The sequence below is a fragment of the Scomber japonicus genome, chromosome 10, assembly GCF_027409825.1.
Source record: "Scomber japonicus isolate fScoJap1 chromosome 10, fScoJap1.pri, whole genome shotgun sequence".
Lineage (NCBI taxonomy): Eukaryota > Metazoa > Chordata > Actinopteri > Scombriformes > Scombridae > Scomber > Scomber japonicus.
The window spans coordinates 20926223-20946625 of NC_070587.1; the positions used below are offsets into that span (position 1 = coordinate 20926223).

At 41.5% G+C, this 20403-nt stretch overlaps 1 protein-coding gene across 1 annotated transcript in view; it reads left to right on the top strand.

The window, feature by feature from the left end:
- bckdhb (branched chain keto acid dehydrogenase E1 subunit beta) overlaps positions 1 to 20403 on the top strand; it is a 53960-nt gene that overhangs the window by 21004 nt on the left and 12553 nt on the right. Inside the window, exon 9 of the mRNA XM_053327904.1 lies at positions 19211 to 19297. Within this exon, the coding sequence (XP_053183879.1) occupies positions 19211 to 19297 (87 nt within the window). The remainder of the gene's footprint in view (positions 1 to 19210; positions 19298 to 20403) is intronic.

The window sequence follows — 20403 nt, forward strand, 5'->3', positions numbered from 1 at the left end:
GTTAACGACTAATCGCTGCAGCCTGTTTAGATTTACATCAGTTATCAGCATCTATGAATTACATTTTTTCAATTTCTTGGACGTGAAGTTGTTAATCTTAAGCTTTTCCATTATTGATGATATTGATGATACTTTTAAATTACAAGACATGTTGTAGTTTTAAAAACCCCACACACAAAAAATCAATTTTTATTTAATCAGTAAATAAACAGTTAAGAGCTGTTGCAGTCTTTTGTGTGAAAGGTTTCATCTCCTGATAAATAGATTTTGGGGACCAGCACTATTCTTAGCTTTAGAGAGGGAGTAGCCAAGACGTTGTGTCAACTTCTTAATTCAAAAGATTGTACACCTGGTGTCCGGCTCTTCCGGCATGCACACATCTCTCTAAAGCCGTCCTTTTGTACTGCTTATTAACTCGCCGTCAGATGCAGCGAGTGTGCAGACAGTGAGATAGGCCGCAGACACACATCCGGCTGCTGGCAGCCAATTAAAATTTTTCATGTCCTGTGAGTCACATTTACCTTGAATATCTTTCAGTCGAGGATGTGTGTGTACGTGTGTGTGTGTGTGTTGTGAGTGGCGAGCTGACAATCTATATACATATATACCCCCATGTGTTGTTTTTGAGCGCGCATGTATAAAATAAATGACGAATTATGTGTCTTTTAGCATGAGAGATCATTAAGGCAGTGCTTTTGGAGGGACGTGCCATCTTTCTGTTTCCTGAGGGATCCATTCTGGCAGCCAGCAGCTATACTTGGATCTAAATATATACAACCCTCATGTTGACAAAGGGAGTCATGGGCAGAAATTTCTGTAAAAGTACAGAAAAAGTGAGTGTATTTTATTTTGTCCGGCTGTCTCGAGCGGTCCAGTAAATGTAATAGTCGTTCTTTAAGGGATAAACAAAATGGTTGGTTTACCCCTGCCAGACCCATGGCTCAGATGATATGCTGTGGAAAGTCTCCCTCGGTCAGAGTACGTGTGGAGATTTAGTTGTGTAAAGACTCTCGTGTTAGGCGCACGCTTTTTATTGTCACCCCGATGCCAGTTCAGCCAACATTTCTGTCCGATCTTACATGAATCCACATTTGTTTGACTTGGCTTGGAGGCGACTAGTCAGCAGAATAAAATAAAAAAAATCTCTACCCCTATTATTGTATCAGTCCATCGTTAGTGATTCAGCCTCACTCTCAGGTTTTCCAGACTCCAGATCCGGCCAGTGAAGGATCAGAGAGGCTAACCAGGGCTGCTGTGTAATACAGTCATTGGTTCTTTAACCATGATTGTAGATGACACTTCCCACAGCACCACACGCAGGTCCTGTTGGGCAACAGCTCATGCACCTGGAGCACTTCATGGACCTCCACAACTGACTGCTCTGTCTACCATCAGGCACATCTGCCCCTCCAGACAGGTCTATCCAAAACAAACCTGTTGGCTAATGTGGTCATTATGTAGCCCTACAGAAGGGCTCCAATTGACTTGTATGTGTGTAGAAATGTAGAAAACTTCAACTACTGAAATGACTTTTCTTACTACAGTGTGCATTTCAGTGAATTAGAATCATTCTAAATTGACAGGCATTATTAGTTATTAGTATACTACCATGCCCCCATATCTCTATATAGGAAAAGCTCTGTTGCAGCGGTGCAGCAGTGTAGAGAGCTGTCGGTCATTGCAAAGAAGACTGTGATGGTAAAAATGTAGAAAAACTTTACTGCTAGTGAAAATCAAATAGTAGTTTCAGACGTAGAAGCCAGAAAAGGCAGATTTGGCTTAGAAACATGTCATTGGCACAACCGTTTGGAGCCCGATTGTGAACCCTGTGTACAGCCTGCACATGCAGTACGTCCGTAACATAATAAACAAGTTATATGAGCAGATCTGTGGAACTGATCTAAATAAATCTGTTAGAAACACTGAACAGGCTGCTGGTTAACAAAGCGCATATATGGAAGCCGAATCTGATGGGAACATGAATCACCTTTTTAATATGGAAATTCTGATATATAAAACTACTGTATACATTAATCATTTTGTAACATTCACAATGATGATTTATGGATTACAATATCTTTTTTATTAATAATTTTATAATTAGTAATTAAATTGTGAAATAGCAAGTTCACATTTGTATGTGTATATTTAGGCCCAATCATTTTTTAAATGATTGTATTTCTAATACACTTGTTACACTGAATAAATATTGTCTTCTTTATTTGTATTTGTTAAAGGTCTGAAGAAAAAATCATGTTAAATTATGCATTTTGTATTTTACCCGAGGCCCATGGACAAATTGGATTGTTTTCACCCTTTATCCCTGATCCATGTTTTACAGTGATATAGTATAAATACTGCATTTGTATTATTATTATTGTACAGCAAACCTAAGAGTGGAGTTGAACATGTACTTTTTTTCTTCTTGTTTCCTTTTTGTTCTGATCGATTGCTCCGAAGAGTGAAGCTTACATCACTAATACTTTTACTGAAAGGTAACTGCACATGTTGCAGCAGGCCAAGAGGCTGTCACCGTAAGCAGCGGTGATATCTTGTGAGAAAAGCTGTTTTCATAGCCTGTGTTGTGTTGGTATCTCATAGTTACTCGCTGAGCACAAAGCTTGTTCTGTCATTATTCTGCCTGTCTCCCTTTATCTCTCTTTCTCCCTCTCTCGGGTGTTATTGGCCTCATCCCATAGAATCATTTCTTTGTAATGAGTATGGGCATGTCCTTTCAGCAAGTCTGTGCTAGCCTTTGAGTCTGCAAGTCCCATCCACTCCTATAAAAGACCTTCAGTGATACTGCGTTCAAAATCTGTCTTTTGGGTGTTATCCACTCACCTCTTCTAGGGGTGAAAGGTAAATAATGCTATAATTTACTCGTCAATCAAAAAAACTTGCAGCTTAAATTCTCGTCAGCTACAGCAATTTCCAATGGCAATGAACTGTCACAGCTTAAAGCATCAAATATCTCTATAAGAACTCAACATCACAAATCAAAGCACTCCTGCAGCATAATCCACTGCTGTGTAGGCTTTGTACTCTCTATGGCCTTGTTCAGCATGCATGCATCTCTTTTAGGGAGGAGACAGGACTTTTTCAAGTGTTGACTTTTTTCCAAGTATCTACCTTTCTGCAGCCTTTTTGCAAGTATTTCATGCATACGTGATGGGTTAAAAATATAAATTTCACGCATTAAAATTGTTGAATAATTGGATCTGTTTTCAATTACGTTGCATTGGCGAATACAGCGAGCATCCCCTATGCAGCGAACAGAGGGAAAGCACAGAGCGGCTCTTTGTTATGAACACCGGCTGTGTGACTTCCATCCTCACACACATTACAGCTCTGCAAACACAGAAACTGTAGCTCTATAAAAACAGCCAGTTCAATAACTCGTATTTATTGTATTAATCGAATAATAGAATATTACTTTTGACGAGTTTGGAATTAAGCATGCATTGTGCAAACCTGTGTGGATTACGACGTGTCAAAGAGAGCTCTTGTCATGAAAATGGCTTGCTGTTGGGACATCTTGATTTGCTGAAGCAGCTACAGTGTGTGTGAATACTTGGAGTTTTGGCTCAGTGCAGCTTCTCATACTGTCAGGACATGAGATGGCCTGTAGGTCCCTAGTGTGCCTGGTAATAGTTTTCTTCATCTCATTGTCTTCTCTTAAATGTGTGTGTGTAAACTTTCTCCCACAATAGATGTGTCTCTTGGCCCACGCTCCGGCTGAAGTCTCTGTGACTGCAGTGCCGTCTGGATCTCAGCCCTCCTAGTGATGCAACCGATTTGGCTGAACCTGTTCAACCCTCAAAACACATGCAGGAGGAGTCACTTAAGGACTTTGCAGTGCACAAGTGCAAAAGTATCTCAGGTCTTACAGGACATTAATTAAGTTCTGTCGGGGGCCAAAAACAAAGGCAGGAGTTTTATGGATGCATGATAGAGGAAGAGGAGATGTGGGGTGGAGGGAGGCGGGGGCTCTTAAGCAGGAATGTGCAGCAGCATCTGTTCTGTTGCACCGATTCTTGGAAGTGATGCAGGTTGCAATGTCTGCGTGTTCTGAGTACTCTGGGGTCTGTTGACTCACCGCACAGATAAGACCTCCTTATCACAGCTCTCCCCTCCCCTCTCCTCACTCTCTCATAATGGCTTCAAGCTGTAATGTGCGTACCCGAGCCAGCCGGCTGGCAGGTAAATACAGCGCGAGGAAGCAGCCGGCAGTCAGGCAGCACACTGTATGCTCACAGTCTGTTTGTTTGTTTATGCATCGAGGTGGAAAAAGATCCGAGGACAAATGGACTGAGGGAGCCACCAGCATTTTCTGCTCAGTGTCACATTCACTGTGTTGTTCTGGCTCTCCACTGCTGTGGTTGTCATTGTTTTTAATAATACCTACCATAATTATATGGGGTGAATGATCTGTCATTTAAAGTCGCCCGTAAAGAGACTTTAGAATAGCTGTGGACCACTGACTGATGGAAAAAATTCCAAAATTGCGACCACAAGTTAATATGGAACATAATCATTAAAAAGATGAGACTTAAATAATATTTGATTTCCTGTATTAATGAAAAACTAATCCTGGATTCATCTGATGGAAACTACAATTTGATAAAGAATAAAAACAGATTGTGAGGCAGTTTTCCTCCCTTTTAAACCATCGCTGTAATATTCATCATTTATAAAGGAGCCTAGCTGTTGCCTTCAGTGGGGAAACAGTGAAAACCAAACAAACAATATCGATGCACTGATTTTTTTTTTCTTTTCTTTTTTTTTCTTTTTTAATCCCCAATCCAACTCATCTCAACTCTCTTCTGAAAATATTTAGGAAAATTTGATCTAATATCATAATGTTGGAGTCTTCAGATCATTGCCTTTTTAAGTGAGCTTTCAGTTTGATGATCAGCTTTCCTCGTGGCAGGAATCCGCCAGGGGTTTTTCCGCTTCCCCCCAACTTTTGACACACGATTGTTCTGCCACATCTGGCAGTAACATTTTTTAATAACTCCATAATAAACATCAAGGGCTCTGCTCAGTTCACAAGAGACCCTGAGCTCAGTCGCAGAGAAGTTATGATGATGTCAGCTTATTAACGATTCTACAACTCTTAGCCTTGACTTTTTCTTTTTCTTTTGTCAGGTGGTCAGTGGAAAAAAATAAACCTTTTTTTTTTTTTTTTTAAGCGTTTTTATTGTTAGGAAGCCAGAGAAAAGTGACAAATTTATATTTTACAGGGACTGGACACATTCCCTATCCCACCAGAGTTTAACATCTAGCACTCTCACTAGCCTCATTATCCTTGTGTTTCAGCTAAAGTTGTGTTCAGATATTAAAATGAGTCCAGCCGAGCCAGGTTTTTGAGCGGCCACATGGAAATTCGTTGAAGCGAGTCCACTGGCAGCCCCGCAGCCTGAACGTGGCACAGCGGGTTTAATTTATGTTGTCACTGAGCCGCTGACACTGAAACCCAACCTTGAAACTTGTTCGCTGATTGTACCGTACCTCCTCGCTCAAGACGATGGAAACATCTCACTTCAAACAAAAGCCAAAGAGCCAAAACATAATTTGAACCTGGCGGCATCACCGTTCATTTAGGGTAATTTGAATTGGGCTCGTTCCAGCAGCACTGGGCTCTTCCCTTTTTGAGCCTCGCGTTTCCATGAAAGCCAACTCGAAAACTTACAGTAGAAATGGTGGCCCATCTTTTTTTCTCTTTGTTTTCCAATCTGAAAGACGAGCCTTGAGCTTGTCGTCATCATAATAGAGAGCCGCACATTACGGCTGGCAACAGGTGGCCTCCAGATGATGGCCCTGCTTCTTCTAATCAATGTTATTAACAAGAAAGCCTTGTTTCCACTTTATTTGAGAGCAGTGTTATTCAAATAAGGGCAAGGCAACAGGAAAAATATCTGACAGTAGTAATGTCACATAGGGCAGGCTAAATAAACTTCAGTGTAATTGTTACCATAATGTACTTCTAATACTTCTTCTTTTCTTTTGTAATAATTGATGAGCATGATGACGATTCCTACAAAGAACCACTTAAAGTAACGTTAGCATTTGATATTATCATGCTTGCTCGTAATGATTGGTCTCACATAGTATTTTAATGCTACATCTAACTTCATAATACAAGGAATGGCAAATGACATGACTAAGCTGTTTTTACTTTTTAGTTTGTATTCATCTTACCAAACTTTAGATTTACTGATTTTCTGTTTGTTTAAGTTGCTGTAGTTATTATGAAAAAATAAATGGTCAATTAGAACTCTTAATTCTGTGTTTCTTAAATTCAGCAGTAGCTGCCAGAGGGGGAAGTGGAAAGATTGTGGCGTCTCGCAGCTAATTTGAAGGGGGAAAAAACGAAAGTAGGATTTGGTTAAAAAAAAAAAAAAAAAAAAGAAGCCACAAATATATCCATGTATTTGTGTTTTTAAGAATGAAAATAAACACAAAAGTAAGATTACAGAGTGGTTTGTGGCTTATCTTAGCTTGAGTATCTACTGTATTATTGACAAATCGTAAATAATGTAGCTTTTACTATTAAGCAGCTGGAAAACATCAAGCTATCAACACTCTTAAGTAATGGCATGAATGCAAATTTGACCCATTTGACTGTACCGAGGGATTATAAGAAGCAGACCAAGCTTAAACAAGCTCAGCAATTCCAGGATTCCTTAGAAGATCGTAATAATAATGTATTACAGGATTCCTCAGAAAATCATTTTATATTTATATTCAGGATGTAACACACTCACAAATATAGCACGATACAAGCCACAGAGTGTTTGTGGCCACAGACATGTGATCATTTGTCATTCCAGTTTAGCCTTATTTTATGCACTTATGCAGTCATGTGGCTTCTCTGAGACCTTTTCTGCCATAGCGTCAATCATAATTGAGAGAAAAATATAGTGGGCATGCCAAGTTTTAGAGGAAATTTGTGATTAAAACTAATAAGAAATGGGGAGAACAGAGAAGAAAAAAGAAGAGTTAAGTAGTATCACAAGCATTAATCATCCACAAATGCTAACACCCGTTGGTAATTGGCCATAACGTTTTAGCGTCTAACAACTGGTCTCAAAGTTGGCTATTAGCATGTCAAGTGTTTGCAAATCCAACAAATGAGTATTCCACGCAGAAAACATTATTAGTCTGTAGGATGTTTGGAATTCACAGGAAAAGGATTTTTTTGAAAAGATGGGAACCCCTGCTGTGTGCCAGAGGATTGTTCCCAGGAAAAACATACCAGACGCAGAGTGTGTAGAGCAACAGATGTCAAACCTTTGATGAACTGGCTGTACATTCAGTCAGCGTCGTATCGATATGTGGGAGATTACAAAGTCAATTTCATCTAAATGAAAAAAGTCAGGAAATATCACTTTGAGCACAGATGCGCTTCACATTCGCGTCTGGATTCGTTGTAATTCGGTATCTTTGCTCTGATGACACCCGGCCAGATTTGACACCCACCGTGGCAGCGAGCTTGACTACCTTTATCTCAATCTGGGGTCTGGAGGCGGGCCAGGGAAGGGGCAGGCAGCCTGCTAGCGATTATCACGCAGACGGACTGGGATCATGCCTGTGTTTCCTTTTCAGTCGAGGGGTCTCAGCCAGTATGCGCTCACTGGCCCACCACAACACTCCTAATATCTTTGGCCCGCTGTCACACACACACACACATATATACACACACACACACACCTACACACACACTGGAAGCAATCAAAGTAAAAGAAAATGGCAAAGGAAGAAAGTGGCCAGAGGTTTGGGCCCCACTGACTACATTCTTATTATTGTAGCCCACGTCTGTAATTACAATGTTAACACTGGGCGCTGCGGACTGAACTAGCAGGACTTTGTGGAGAGGGAGAAAGAAAGAAAACATGTGGGGCAAGAGTGAGCTGGATAGAGAATGGAGTCAGAAGAGAGGGGGGGAAGGAGGGGGGATTTAAGGGGAAAGGGGGTCATACTTGCCTTTTGGACAGTGTGTGTCATAACTCTTGTCATGTGTCGTGCTGCAGCAGTGTTTCTGCAGTTATATAAGTGGAAAATTACTCATGGTTGTGTTTCGGTGATGGATCCAGATCCTCTTCTGGTGTTGCTGGTAATACCAGGAAAAAAGCTTCATTTTAAAGCATTAGGATCATTTATTTGAAGCAAATGCACATGTTTAAAAATTTGACTTTGAAGAAGCCTGTTTGTAGTTTTTTTAAAAGAAAATTTCAAGGTATAGTAATCTTCTCTCTGTGTGTGTCTCCTCCCGTTCAGCCACCCCCCACTTGTGTCCGTCCCTCGCTGACTTCTTTTCCATTCTCCTTCCTGGCTGAAACCGGTGTTCACATTCCTCAGCTAGGCACTGGAGATTTCTCAAATTCTTCCCCGTGTCACTCACTGGAGAAAGGTGGCTTTAGATTTGCCAAATCCACTCATATTGACATATTGAAAAATCATATAGGCTCATAGTTTTGACAGACACTCAGAATAAAGACACATTGTGAGGATTAGCCGCGGTTGTTCTGTTGTCTTTGAAAGAGACAGACTGTATCACTCAGTCCAGGCTGTCTCTCATGCAGATCAAACAGATGAGATTAATTACCGCAGACTGTTTAAAAACGGACATAAAAATTAAAATGAGGCAGCGGAATTACACTTTTTTTTTTCCTGTTCCTTCTCTCTCGTGCAGTGATTGTTGGCTAAACACAATTTTGATACCAGATGATAATGATGATGGCGATGACAGTTTTTGTTATGAAACGGACCTTCTAAAAGCAAAGAGCCCTTTAGATTGGACAGGCTTTTGCTTCTTTGGGCCAGGTCGTCAGTTTTCCACTGGAGAAGACGGTTTAGTTAAGGAGCCTTGGCCAGAGGAGTGGGCAGATTGAGATCATCGAGGTCAGCCTGAAGGCTGATAGCAGGGACTCAGTGGAAAAGGCAGTGTCTGAAGTCACAAGGACAGAGAGACATCCAAGACATCCACTAGGATACAATACACTGTACCAGATATTCTGTGCCCAGGGATTCTCCAGATCCGTTAAAAGTCAGTAATAAATCATGAAGTCAGTTACACACTGTAATCAGACCAACTGTAATAAAAATATTCCTCGGCATTGATTAGAGATTTTTATGGGTTTTTGTTTCTCACATCAACATTTCAAGACTTTTATTAATATATCATGGACTTGCATCAAACAAAGTGTCATGACTTTTTTTTTATTACATTATTTTGGATTCTACTATCAAACACAGTTGGGAGTTATTAACAATTATTTAAACCCATATTTATTTTCTCAGACCTTCCACTTATTGTTTCTGAACTCATAATAGTTGTTCAGTTTAAAAGATTTGACTTTTTTTTTTTTTTGACTTCAGAGTTCACAGCAGCCAGCACATGTATTTTATACTGAAAGTTAGTCCAGTTCATTTAAAGTCTTCTCCCATGGAGAAATATACTGTCAACTTTTGTGGTAGCCCTCTATTGTAGCCCAATCAATATTAATATAAGATGTTTCCCTTCTTTTTTCAACCAGCCCACATTGTTATTGTAATGAAATGCTGCTGATTGGAGACGCCTGGCCCTTTTCAACACTAAATATTTGGGACCTATTGTGCTATTAAGTTAGTATTTCTTTCAACAAGTGGAGGTTAGCAAGTTTGGCTATTCAGCTTTTACTGGAAAAGTCAAAGCTAGTTGACTTTTATCACTAAAGTTAGAGCTATTTCCCACTAGGGGTTATTTATCGTTGGTGTTATTTCAACACCTGCCAGTTCCCCACAACCCACTGTGTTGGTCCCACATTATACAAAGTCAGGGGTCTAGCTAACATCGGCTGTCAATTTTTTATTGGTCCAGTTGTGATGGCAAATGACCAGACTGTTAAAACCTTGAGGAACCAGCAGTCCTTTAAACTCAGCACGCCGTGTGTTAAACCATGATTCAAATCCCGACACAGAGGATTAACGTATGGAGTGCTGAAATCACAGATGAGGGTTATTAGCGGCTAACAAAGTACAATGTTGAGAATTATTTTTAATGCATTTCTTACCTTTTAAATTCTCAAATTGCTTGGAAAAAGTAAATTTGAAGCGACTGTTTTCTTTGTCTGTTCAGCCATCACTGATCACATCTACCATCCAGTTATTTTCTTCTTATTTAAACAAACCTTTGTTGCTTCTGGTGAAAACATCAGTATCTGAAGACCGGATTTTTCTAAGAAATATCTACCTGACTTGAGACGTGAAAGCTTTTTTGGATTGAGTGTGTTTGAGCCATTTTTTTTTTTTTTTTTTTGTGTTGTCCAAGTCAGTGATAAAGTCTCAAGTCTGGAATTCTGAAACTGCGGTTATTAATCCTCTGGAGCATCTGAGCCGCAGTATGTCCCTGCCAGTCTAAGCACTGATATGAAGTACTGTAATGGTGGCGGGATATAATATATTACTTTTTTGTCCTTATGCTCAGGAGTTCTTGGATGCTGCAAAGTTTTGGAAAAATAATAGATATTTTTATCCTTTTTTAAAAAATATATATTCTGTGTGCATGATATCCATTGATGACACCAATCTAAATTCTTCAGCACGGTAAATGATGGTCGATGGTGTGTGACTGTCACGTTGATTACTACTCTACACAGAACAGTTCAGTCACTGTAAAGGAGACAATAGATTTAGGACATGGATTTTGGGAGCCAGATGCAGTGGCCTCTGTAAGATTATTGTGCTCCTGTAGGAATGTTATGGCTACTTAGACACATTAAACACATTTCCTGTGCGGAGGTAGGTTGGGGGGGTGGGCTGGGTTTGACTTTTCTCCTTCATAGCTTCCTCATATTGTGTTTAGTGGTGTTTTAATAGAGCTGTGGCGTTGTCTTGTGATGCCGCTACCACCACAACTCACCACAGCTCACACAGTATTGTCTTTCAATTGTTATCATTGGAACTAAATCTCCCCAAAATTGACACAATGGTGCAGACGCTTTTTTAATATTACCTAGGCAGGAAACACTTCTTTCTCATTTTAGTTGCTAGGGAGGTTTGGATATGTTTTAATGAAGTGATGAATATTCATATTAAAAGTGCACTAATGTAATTATAACATTGTTTTGTACAGTATGTAGGTCTAAATGCAAATGCTGCAAAATGAAAACGATTAATGATGCAATATGAAGTAGGCTTGTTCAATTAAATTCAAAACACTTTATTTGTCCCCGAGGGGCAATTTAAAAGGCATGAGGACAGCATCATTAAAAAAGGACAAACAGAATATCAACAACATAAAATCATATAAAGTGCTATAGTCAGTATTTTCAGTGACCGTCACAGTCAAAGTGCTCTGTACTTCATGGTAAAATGCTGTGTGCTATGTGCATTCAGTCAGTTGAGGGGCAGTGATGTTGGGACAGGGAAGGGTTAGCGTTCAGGAGCTGGACTGATGTGGGGGCAAAGGTGTCCCTCCTCCTTTGTGCAGCATGGACAGCGCAGCCTGTGGCCTGATGGGAGCCACTCAACTGTATTAGAAGAAAGAAATGCCGTCAGACAAAGATTGACTTCCACTTAAATATTCATATTTTACACAAAAACACATATTTTAAACACAGCCAACAAGAGTTTATTAAAACTATTAAACTAAAAAAAGACACAAAAATGGGTATGATAACTAATTAGACATTAGGATTTTTTTCAGTGATTAATCTGCTGATTATTTTCTCAATAAATCGACCGATCGTTGGTGCTTGTGGTTGTGAGGCTGTGGCATTATATCGTGCCATGCAGTGTTTTCCTGTTATTCTTTCCACCCCCTGTAGTGTTGAGTAGCCTAATCTAGGAGGCCACTGTGGAGGAGGACGTTGCTTTTCACCATGACATACTACTGTCCATTTAACATTTTCCATCTCTCTAGAAAATTCAAGTCCATTTACACCAGATACTATAATTAATTTCATTTTATATACAAGTTATCCAACTGAGAAAAACTGCTCCTTACAAGAAATAGTAAAGATGTTATAACCACAGGAACCCCTCCTTTGTTATGTTATATGTGGCTTTATAGGCCCTTTAAAAATCGTTGATTGATTTTTATCGCTTCGCTGTCTACCCGTACATGCAGCTGCCTGTGAGATGCTCACAAAGAGCTGTCATCAAATCCAAGTGTGTGCAGCAGTAGTTCTGTCTATGTGTACACACTGATGCACAGTCAGGGGTACAGTGTGGTTGGAGGGCAGAAAGGTAGTGTGTGTGTGTGTGTGTGTGTGTGTGTGTATATGCGTGTGTGTGTCAGGGAGTAATTGAGTTGAATTGGTTTTAATGGGTCTTTATGGGATGTTTGGAGTTATTTCTGTCTGAGGTCTCCTCTGGCGTCCTGGCTCCTCTGGAGGATGGCTTGGCCCTCCGCCCAGTGCAGAGGCTGTTCCTACACTTTCTCCTCCTGCTCTTTCATTTCTTGTGCTCTCTCACCCCCTTCTCTCTTTCTGGTTCTCACTTTCCCTCTCTCTGTCGTGAGAGAGAGAAAGAGAAAGAGCGAGCGATTGTATGGCACCAAAAGAATGAGCGAGTGTTTGTGTTTCCTCCCGCTCCCGCCTTCCCTCTGAGCTGTGATTTAACAGGGGCCTCTGGTTCGCCGAGCACTCACCCCTTCTCCGCTAATCGCAGAGCGCCACTTTAAAGGCCCCAGCAAGTAGTCGAGCCTCGTCCCGACTCTCATTTGTCATGGAGATCACATGGTGGCGCTTGAGTAAGGACCCTGCGGTGGCCGCGCAATTACAGGGTCGGCGGGAAGAGAGCGAAGCCAGCGGATCCAGCGGCAAGGACGACTCCTCGGTGGCGGCACACAACTAAACTTTCTCTTCCTGTCACATTTTGATGGACGGCCTGAGGGAAGAGAAGACGTACTATATGGGAAGACCAGGAGTCACTTACAGTCTAGCGTCGCTCTGTGTGTGTGCATACAGTACAAGCACAGCCTATTTTGTTTTTGTCATCATCACTATTTTTAAATGATTCTTGGACTATTTAGTGGCGTAAAAAAATACAGATCCAACAAATAAGTGTTGGCAACTTCCCCTGGAAAGACTCATGCATGTGTTTTGAAAAAGTTTTAGAACTCATTCGAAAGCACATTATGGGATTCTGCACCAGTCAAACCGCAGCCCAAATTTAGCTCCAAGTATGAACTGTTTTTATTCACTTCTCAACCCCACAGTCTGTACACTGTCCTCTTTGAATGAGTTATTGCCCTGTGATAAGGGTTAGATTTTTTGTTCTCTATTTTCATGTCTGTCCCTATATATCGTTACATTATGACACTTAACGCAAAAATACCACAACAGCATCAGTGGTAGGAGATAACCCATTAAAGTGACTCGCTGTCATTTATCAATCAATCCTGAACGAGCAGCAATGGGGAAGCCATGTGTGTCCGCGCGTGTGGTTATGTGGTGTTGCACATGCTTTTGTTGGGGCCCCCCCAATCTGTCTATGTGTGTGACAGAGTACATATGCCATGGGAGAGTGACAGCTCTGACCTTAGCCTCTGAGGCCATGCCAGGTCACTGGTCGCCAGGTTCTCAGTGGTGAGGCCACATAGTGGGGAGCGCTGGAACTGAGAGCACAGGCCCCCGTCAAAGCAGAGGAAGATAAATGGACGTTCTGAAGGTGGAGCGAAGAGGGGGGAAAAAAATGAGTGACGAGCATGAGAAGAACCACTTCATGGAGGAAAGAAGTGCAGGAAGGAAGGAGCCTGATGGAGGAAAGAGACGAAACGTAGCGAAGTAACGATGATGGAGCGACTGCGGCAGGACGAGCTCCACGCTGCTCATTAGGTTTGGGTGTGTATGGGAATGGCAGTAAACATGACATTTCCCCTGCAGCCAGCGGAACGACTCCGGCATCTAATGACAGCCTTGTAGCACAATGAGTAGTAAAGCTGCAGCCACCAGAGCTGTCGCCCTGCCCAACTACCACCAGCTGCCACCAACTCTTTCTGTCTGACAGCCAGGGCTGAGGCAGGGAGCTGGATGTTTCGAGCACTCGCAGAAATAATATACTGAGCTGATAACAAACAGTACAGTAGTTGAAGAAATGCATTCCACTGACCAAAAAGGGTCACAGTCTTAATGTTGGTGTGGGTGCTAGCCAACTGCTTAAGTATACCCCCAAATATTTTCTAGACTTAAAGGCACTAACTTCTCTTTTTGGGCTGTGTGAAAGCCATGTGAAGCAATTACATGTTTATCTACCCGGCCTTACATTGACATGTGTTCACCCTCCACCAAAACGAAACTGGTGTCACTGAGGTGATGCCGCAGTTACCCGAGCTACCACTTAAATCGAGTATGGCTGCGGGTGTGTAGCCTTGTTTTGTCATGTAATTACTGTCTGGGAAAATTTTAGTAGTAAATGACAAGTTTACTAATTTATAGCCCAACGTTTCTGCAGATTGTTGGCTTTTCTCGGAATGGAGACAGTGTTAGGAAACATTCAAAATAAATTGTAGTGAACTTGGAACTGTGAAAAAGTTATAAATACAATCCAAACACAGTAGAAGTCAAACATTTTCACAACACAAATTGTAAAATTAGTTTTCTATACATGTGAAATGATGTGACAAAGCAGCTCCATCACTTTCTGGTACAGCTTTCTTTATTTATACATTTTATCCATGAATTTCCCCAATTGAAATATTTTCACCCTTTTCGATTTGTCAACACTCAGTCTCCTCTAGCTTTTGTTTTACTGTAGAAATCCCTTATGACTTTGGTTTAGTCTTTGAAAGAGATCCACTTTACTAGCAGAACAGGATTGTTTCCAGAATAAACCCACATTCAACTTCACACTCGCACTCGCCTCGCATCTCTGCTTTCCCCACTTGCCTCTTTTTTGTGTCCTTTCTTAGATTGTCTACCATCAGTATCCTCCTTAATGTCTGTGTAGAGTCAGTTGCTCTGTCTAAACAAGCTCCTGTGACTGCTCTTGTTTTGGTAAAAGGATGCTCTTTGATTCAGAGGACATGAGTCACACAGTAATAAACTCATCAGGCACGAGTCCATGGTGTAAAACCATAACAAAGAGGTCCCCCAGCCGGCATGTCTTCCTGAGGTTGTGTTGAAAGATTCATGACATGTTTAACTGTCCTGTCCTCATTCTAGGCATATAATTTCTCCCCCTTGGATTCGACTAACTGATCATCTTCATGCACTGTCCAAACGTACTTCCTGTGGCTCCACCGCTGCCTTATAAGTAACGGCTTTGCCCCCATTCCGAGTCCCAATTTTACTGACATGAAAGGTGGCTGTCATGGGCAAATAAGAGGACTGGATGACTTTTAGAGAAAAGGGTCAAACCGCACAATGAGAGTGGATGATTCTGTCTCCTGAAACCCATCCAGCAACCGGAAGCAACTGGGTTAAAGGCTAGAGCCACAATTACTATGTAGACGCTAGAGTGCTGTCACAGTCTCCTGTCAGAGATGTAAAAAACGACACACTGTGTGTGTGAGTGTGTGTTTTGTTTCCATCTCTTGAGACTGTGTGTGATGGACACTCAGACAGGGAGGTGAGTTGGACATTGAGGCCATGAATAGGTTATATTCTGACAGCAGGAGCCATTACACGTGTCCCTTAAAATAAATACTGAATCCAGTACATTAAAGTGAAGAGAAATGTGTACTCAACAAATGTTAAAATAGAAGGAACAGTTTGTGAATTAATTTAGCCATGGTAGTCACTGTAGGCATGGCTCAGTCGGTTGCTTGCTTGGTCGGTCGGTCAGTTAGACAGATGGCCCACCACTTTGGTCATTTGATCATTTGACCTCAATCACATACAAATTTGTGATACAACTTGAACATATTAAAAATATAAGTATCATGCAGATTTATATCTGATATCTGATTGAGGTCAAATGATGCCCTCTGACCAACTGTTGGAGGAGTTCACTGTAATGAAACATTAGTGGTATTTGGTCACTGTGACCTTGCCTTTTGTTTATAAAGATCTTTATTTCCATTTGTCAGCACATACCTGAAAAGGGTCTGTGACTGAAACATTACATGTATTGAAGTATCTTAATTTAGAATGTGTCAGTTCCAAAAAATGTTTTGGCAATTGACTCTGTTATGACCAGATTCTTGCCTCAGCTGTACCTCCAGCGTAGTGATAATGAGCAGATGCTTGCATCCTATCATGGTAAACATTATACTGGCCAAACATCTGCATATTAGTATTTAACTCAAAGCAGCTCCGTACAGCTTCACAGAGCTCCTAATGTAGCTGTGGACAATTAAGCTTCATTTATACTTTCGCTGTAAATGGATTGCTCCCTGACCACTGTAGCTATGGTAGCTATATGTTGACTCCGTAACTAAGCTGTAGTCAACCTTCTTAAAAATGCATTTCAGACTTAGTTGGCAGCAGATATGGCACATACCAACCCACAAAAACTGGATTTGGTCAGTTTGTGTTTTCTCCCGCGAGTCTCCAATGTTTTAAAAAAGGTTTTCTCTTAAATGCACCTCTAGCAAAGCTCTGTGAATTGCTCACTGCAAATCCCACTCTGTATCATAGTGAACAAAACAGACAGCATAGAATAGTCCCATATTCACAAATCAAATCACATACTCCCTTGCGTCAAAAATAAATCCAGCTTTAGCCAGGTTATACCTACAGAGGTGGAGCAGTGCAATGCATATCTACCAAGTCCAGAAAAGGAAGCGATTAAATCAAATATCTCTGGTTCTGTACCTTACTGAGTTCATAAGGCAACACGTAGCAGCAGTTCAGTGAGAAAGTGTCATAGTGGTAATGTAACAGTGTGTATTTTTGTTTCTCCTGTTACTCTGTGACTCAAATGCAGTGATTTCATTTTATGAATTGCATTACCTGCTGTACCAGCGCACCCACTGCCAATTTACTTCCCCCAGACATGACTCCATTTTGCCATTTTTCGAGCATATTGTCATGTGATGCAATGGTATGCACTCCTCCTTCTGGAGTAGCCTACCGAAGTCGCTAATGCCCAGCTAGTGGAAACTTTGGCGGTGACCGTCAATTGTGTTTAAGCAGGAGTGTTTAGGGGCGAGTCTATTAACTGGGTCATGAGTTTTTCCCCGAGCCCCCAGTGTCTGACATTCTATCCCACGATATTATAAAAACAGTGGCAGCCTCCTTTTGTGTCAAAAGCATCTGAAGAATGCACTCCTGATGCAGCGAACACTATGATGGGTATACCGTATCCCCTCAGGGAGATGACCAACAGGGAGATCAGGGCCACGCTGGTGTCCCAGTGTAACATTGGAAGTTTTATTAGTGCAGTGTTTGTGTATGTGTCTGCGCAGTGTGTGTAGGATGAGGAATGGGTTCAGCATCAGGGCGGGGTAAAAGATCGGGCAGCGGCACTGTTTATTCACCAGACCTGCATGAGTCATCGCGCTCAGGCCAACCTAACAACAACATGTCATATCAAGACATCGCCCTACTCTCAACCCCTCGCTTGATTCCTCCTCACCCTGCAGATTGCCAACTGTTGTTATTGTCTTCCAGTGTTATTAACTTCCACATTCCTGAAGACGGTGTCATATAATCAGTGATTTTTGCACACTGAACTCATTCAACTCGAGGTACTAAATATATGCACGCCTGGTAACCTGGAGTGGACATTGGGGTTAGCTTTTTCGACACTAGTGTTGAATGAAAAACTTTAAGACTGTTCACATTCTAGCTTCTAAGTAGCTCAGCGCACATTACAGTGTTTCCACTGTGCCCCACCAGGAAGAGGCATGTTGGCATCTCGTGAAGTGTCTCAGAGAATGACACAGCGCTGACTCACCGAGCCCCCGATACAAGCGCCTGTGATAGTGGTACAAGCTTTTCCACAGTTATTCAATCCTTCACAATCACAGCCAAACCCAGGACCTCAGCAATGTAAACATTTGCCTGTTTAGCATCAGCAAGAAGCCCCAGAATGCCCCTGTGTTTGATACTATGCGGTGCTGTCAGAGGAAAAAAATCTGTCAGGCCTAATTTATAGTGCCATATGGCCATGTGATGCTTATTTTCAGTGAGTTATGTAGTTACGTTAGATGCTTTGCTCGGTTTGTGGCTTTGAGAGAGTTACCCCCACTGTGTTTAAATGAAGAGGGCATCGTGTTGTGCTGTTATTTCAGTGCATATACACTCAGCAGGGATACCTCTCCACTTGCACATAATAGTCAACATACATTTGTGCTTCATTCTTACGAAATCACAACTTCAATAATCAGTTTTGGTCTTCCGTTGTCTTCACTAACATAAATTATAACAGAAAGACAACAACTGGGTAGAGGAGAGAAAATGTTTGCTGAAGTTGCAGAGAACAGACATAGCTTTGGTCTGGACCAGTGGCAAGTGGATGAGATTATAGTATAGTATTGGTTTTATGCTGTGGCAGATAACGGGTGGAGCAGAGGCATCCTGCAGTAATGTCAGGTTATAGAAAACCCAAATGCAAATGCCTGGGAGGCTGAGACCTCTAATGTCCATGATTGTCCCGTTGGCCCCGCGTACCAGCCTAAATCAGCCCTCCAGCTCATACTGTTGTGTCATATCCATTTTATACACACAGTGACACAGCCAGACACACACAGACACACACACACACACACATAGCCCGAGGGTGGTAAGCAGATATAGCATACCACAGCAGGCAGCCATGTGAACCACCCTTACTTGGTAACAGCAGTTGTCTCCCGGCGCCCACGCACCACCTCGCCAGTGGCACCTCCGGTAGTTAAGCTCTCACCTCTACAGTATCTCTCTCACACAAGCACACATCCATCATACAATCATCCTTTTGTTTCCAAGCAGAGAAGTTTGTTTGCCTGTTGACCGTTTGACAGAAACTTTAATGCTTTTTCCATTGGCCCTCCTGTAATAATTAAACTGCCTGGCTGAGTTCAACTGCAGGCCACTTTCAAATGTGCGGATACATGCTGCCGCTCCTGATTATATGAGAATATGTAACAAGATGCTTGAGAATATAAAAATGTATTTAATTCAGTCATAATCATCCTAATTGTCAATGTGCTGACCATATGATTTACTTGATTTGAGTGAGCCTCCCTATTTTAAGCAGATAATACCTACCATATTTTTTTAGAGTCTCTGCTGGTTTGATGCTTTGAAGCTAAACTGAGAACCTTCTGTAATCATTTGTATGTGTCTTTGTTTTTCAGTCGGTGGTGAAAACTGGACGTTTGCTCATCAGTCATGAGGCACCAATAACCGGAGGCTTTGCAGCTGAAATCAGCTCTACAGTACAGGTGAGTGTATACATGTCTCTGGTGGCTAAGATGTGTGTGTGTGTGTGTGTTTGTCTGTGTCTGGAACACACTATGTTTGATTAGATTTTATTGGGATTTGAAGCTCCCAGGGGTAGGAGGTGGCCTTCAAAGGTATTGGGCTTAATAGGTTGCAATGGTTTTGTCAATAAAAGTCCCACTTTGTAATAAAGCTAAAATAGGCTTTCACTGAATGGCCCAGAGCAACAGAGACTTCATGTTACTGCTCACTAAGAAGCCCTTACATCTGCCTGTCTGTAGCCATGTACAGGAGTATTGCAGGGGCAGGATGCTGGGTTTCCAGGTGTCCCCCCCCCCAAAAAAAAAATAGTAAAAAGGATTTCTTTAATCTCACTTGAGTGGTATAGATTAACATAATCTCCCCTTGAATAGTATAAACAATTCTAAACCCACAAAACATCTTTTTGTATGCATCATAAGGATTCAATATTTATCAAATAGGGTCTGTTTTAGAAAGGGTTGTGATATTAAAGTGCTGAGAACACCTAATGTACAGTTGCCTACAAAGGTACACGGAGGCTGTTTTTGTAAGTTTATGATCCTCATCTGAGAGTGTTGATACAGTGGATCTTACTAACCATATAAGGTTTACGAAATATTGCCTGTTGCTGACAATACAAAAGGCCTGGACAGTGTAACCAAGACATGCCAGAGACTGCGTGCTGACAAATTCTAAGCTAAGTGTGACGCATGACTAAATGAAAAGTGTTCCCCTTCCTGTCTTCTTAATTACATCTATTTTTGCGTAGTGAGATCATGATCTTCAGTATGTAGGGTGTTTCTGCTCGTGAGGCTCTTAGCAGTGAGTATCACTGTCCTCTCAATGAGCAATTTGCATCTCGACAGTGACGATGCTTCCCCTTTATACACGCCTCCTCACAAATCATCTAGTTGTCTGCACAACACTTACCGTGAATGGTTTCCTTCATAATATGCATGAACTAAGAGCTGAAGCTGTAAAATCAATCAATCCTCCTCGTTTACTGTCAGTCAGATGTTTTCTCCCCCTTTCACTGAGGGCTTAAATGGCCAGTGAGTCATCGTCATCATTTCCACGTTTCCATGTT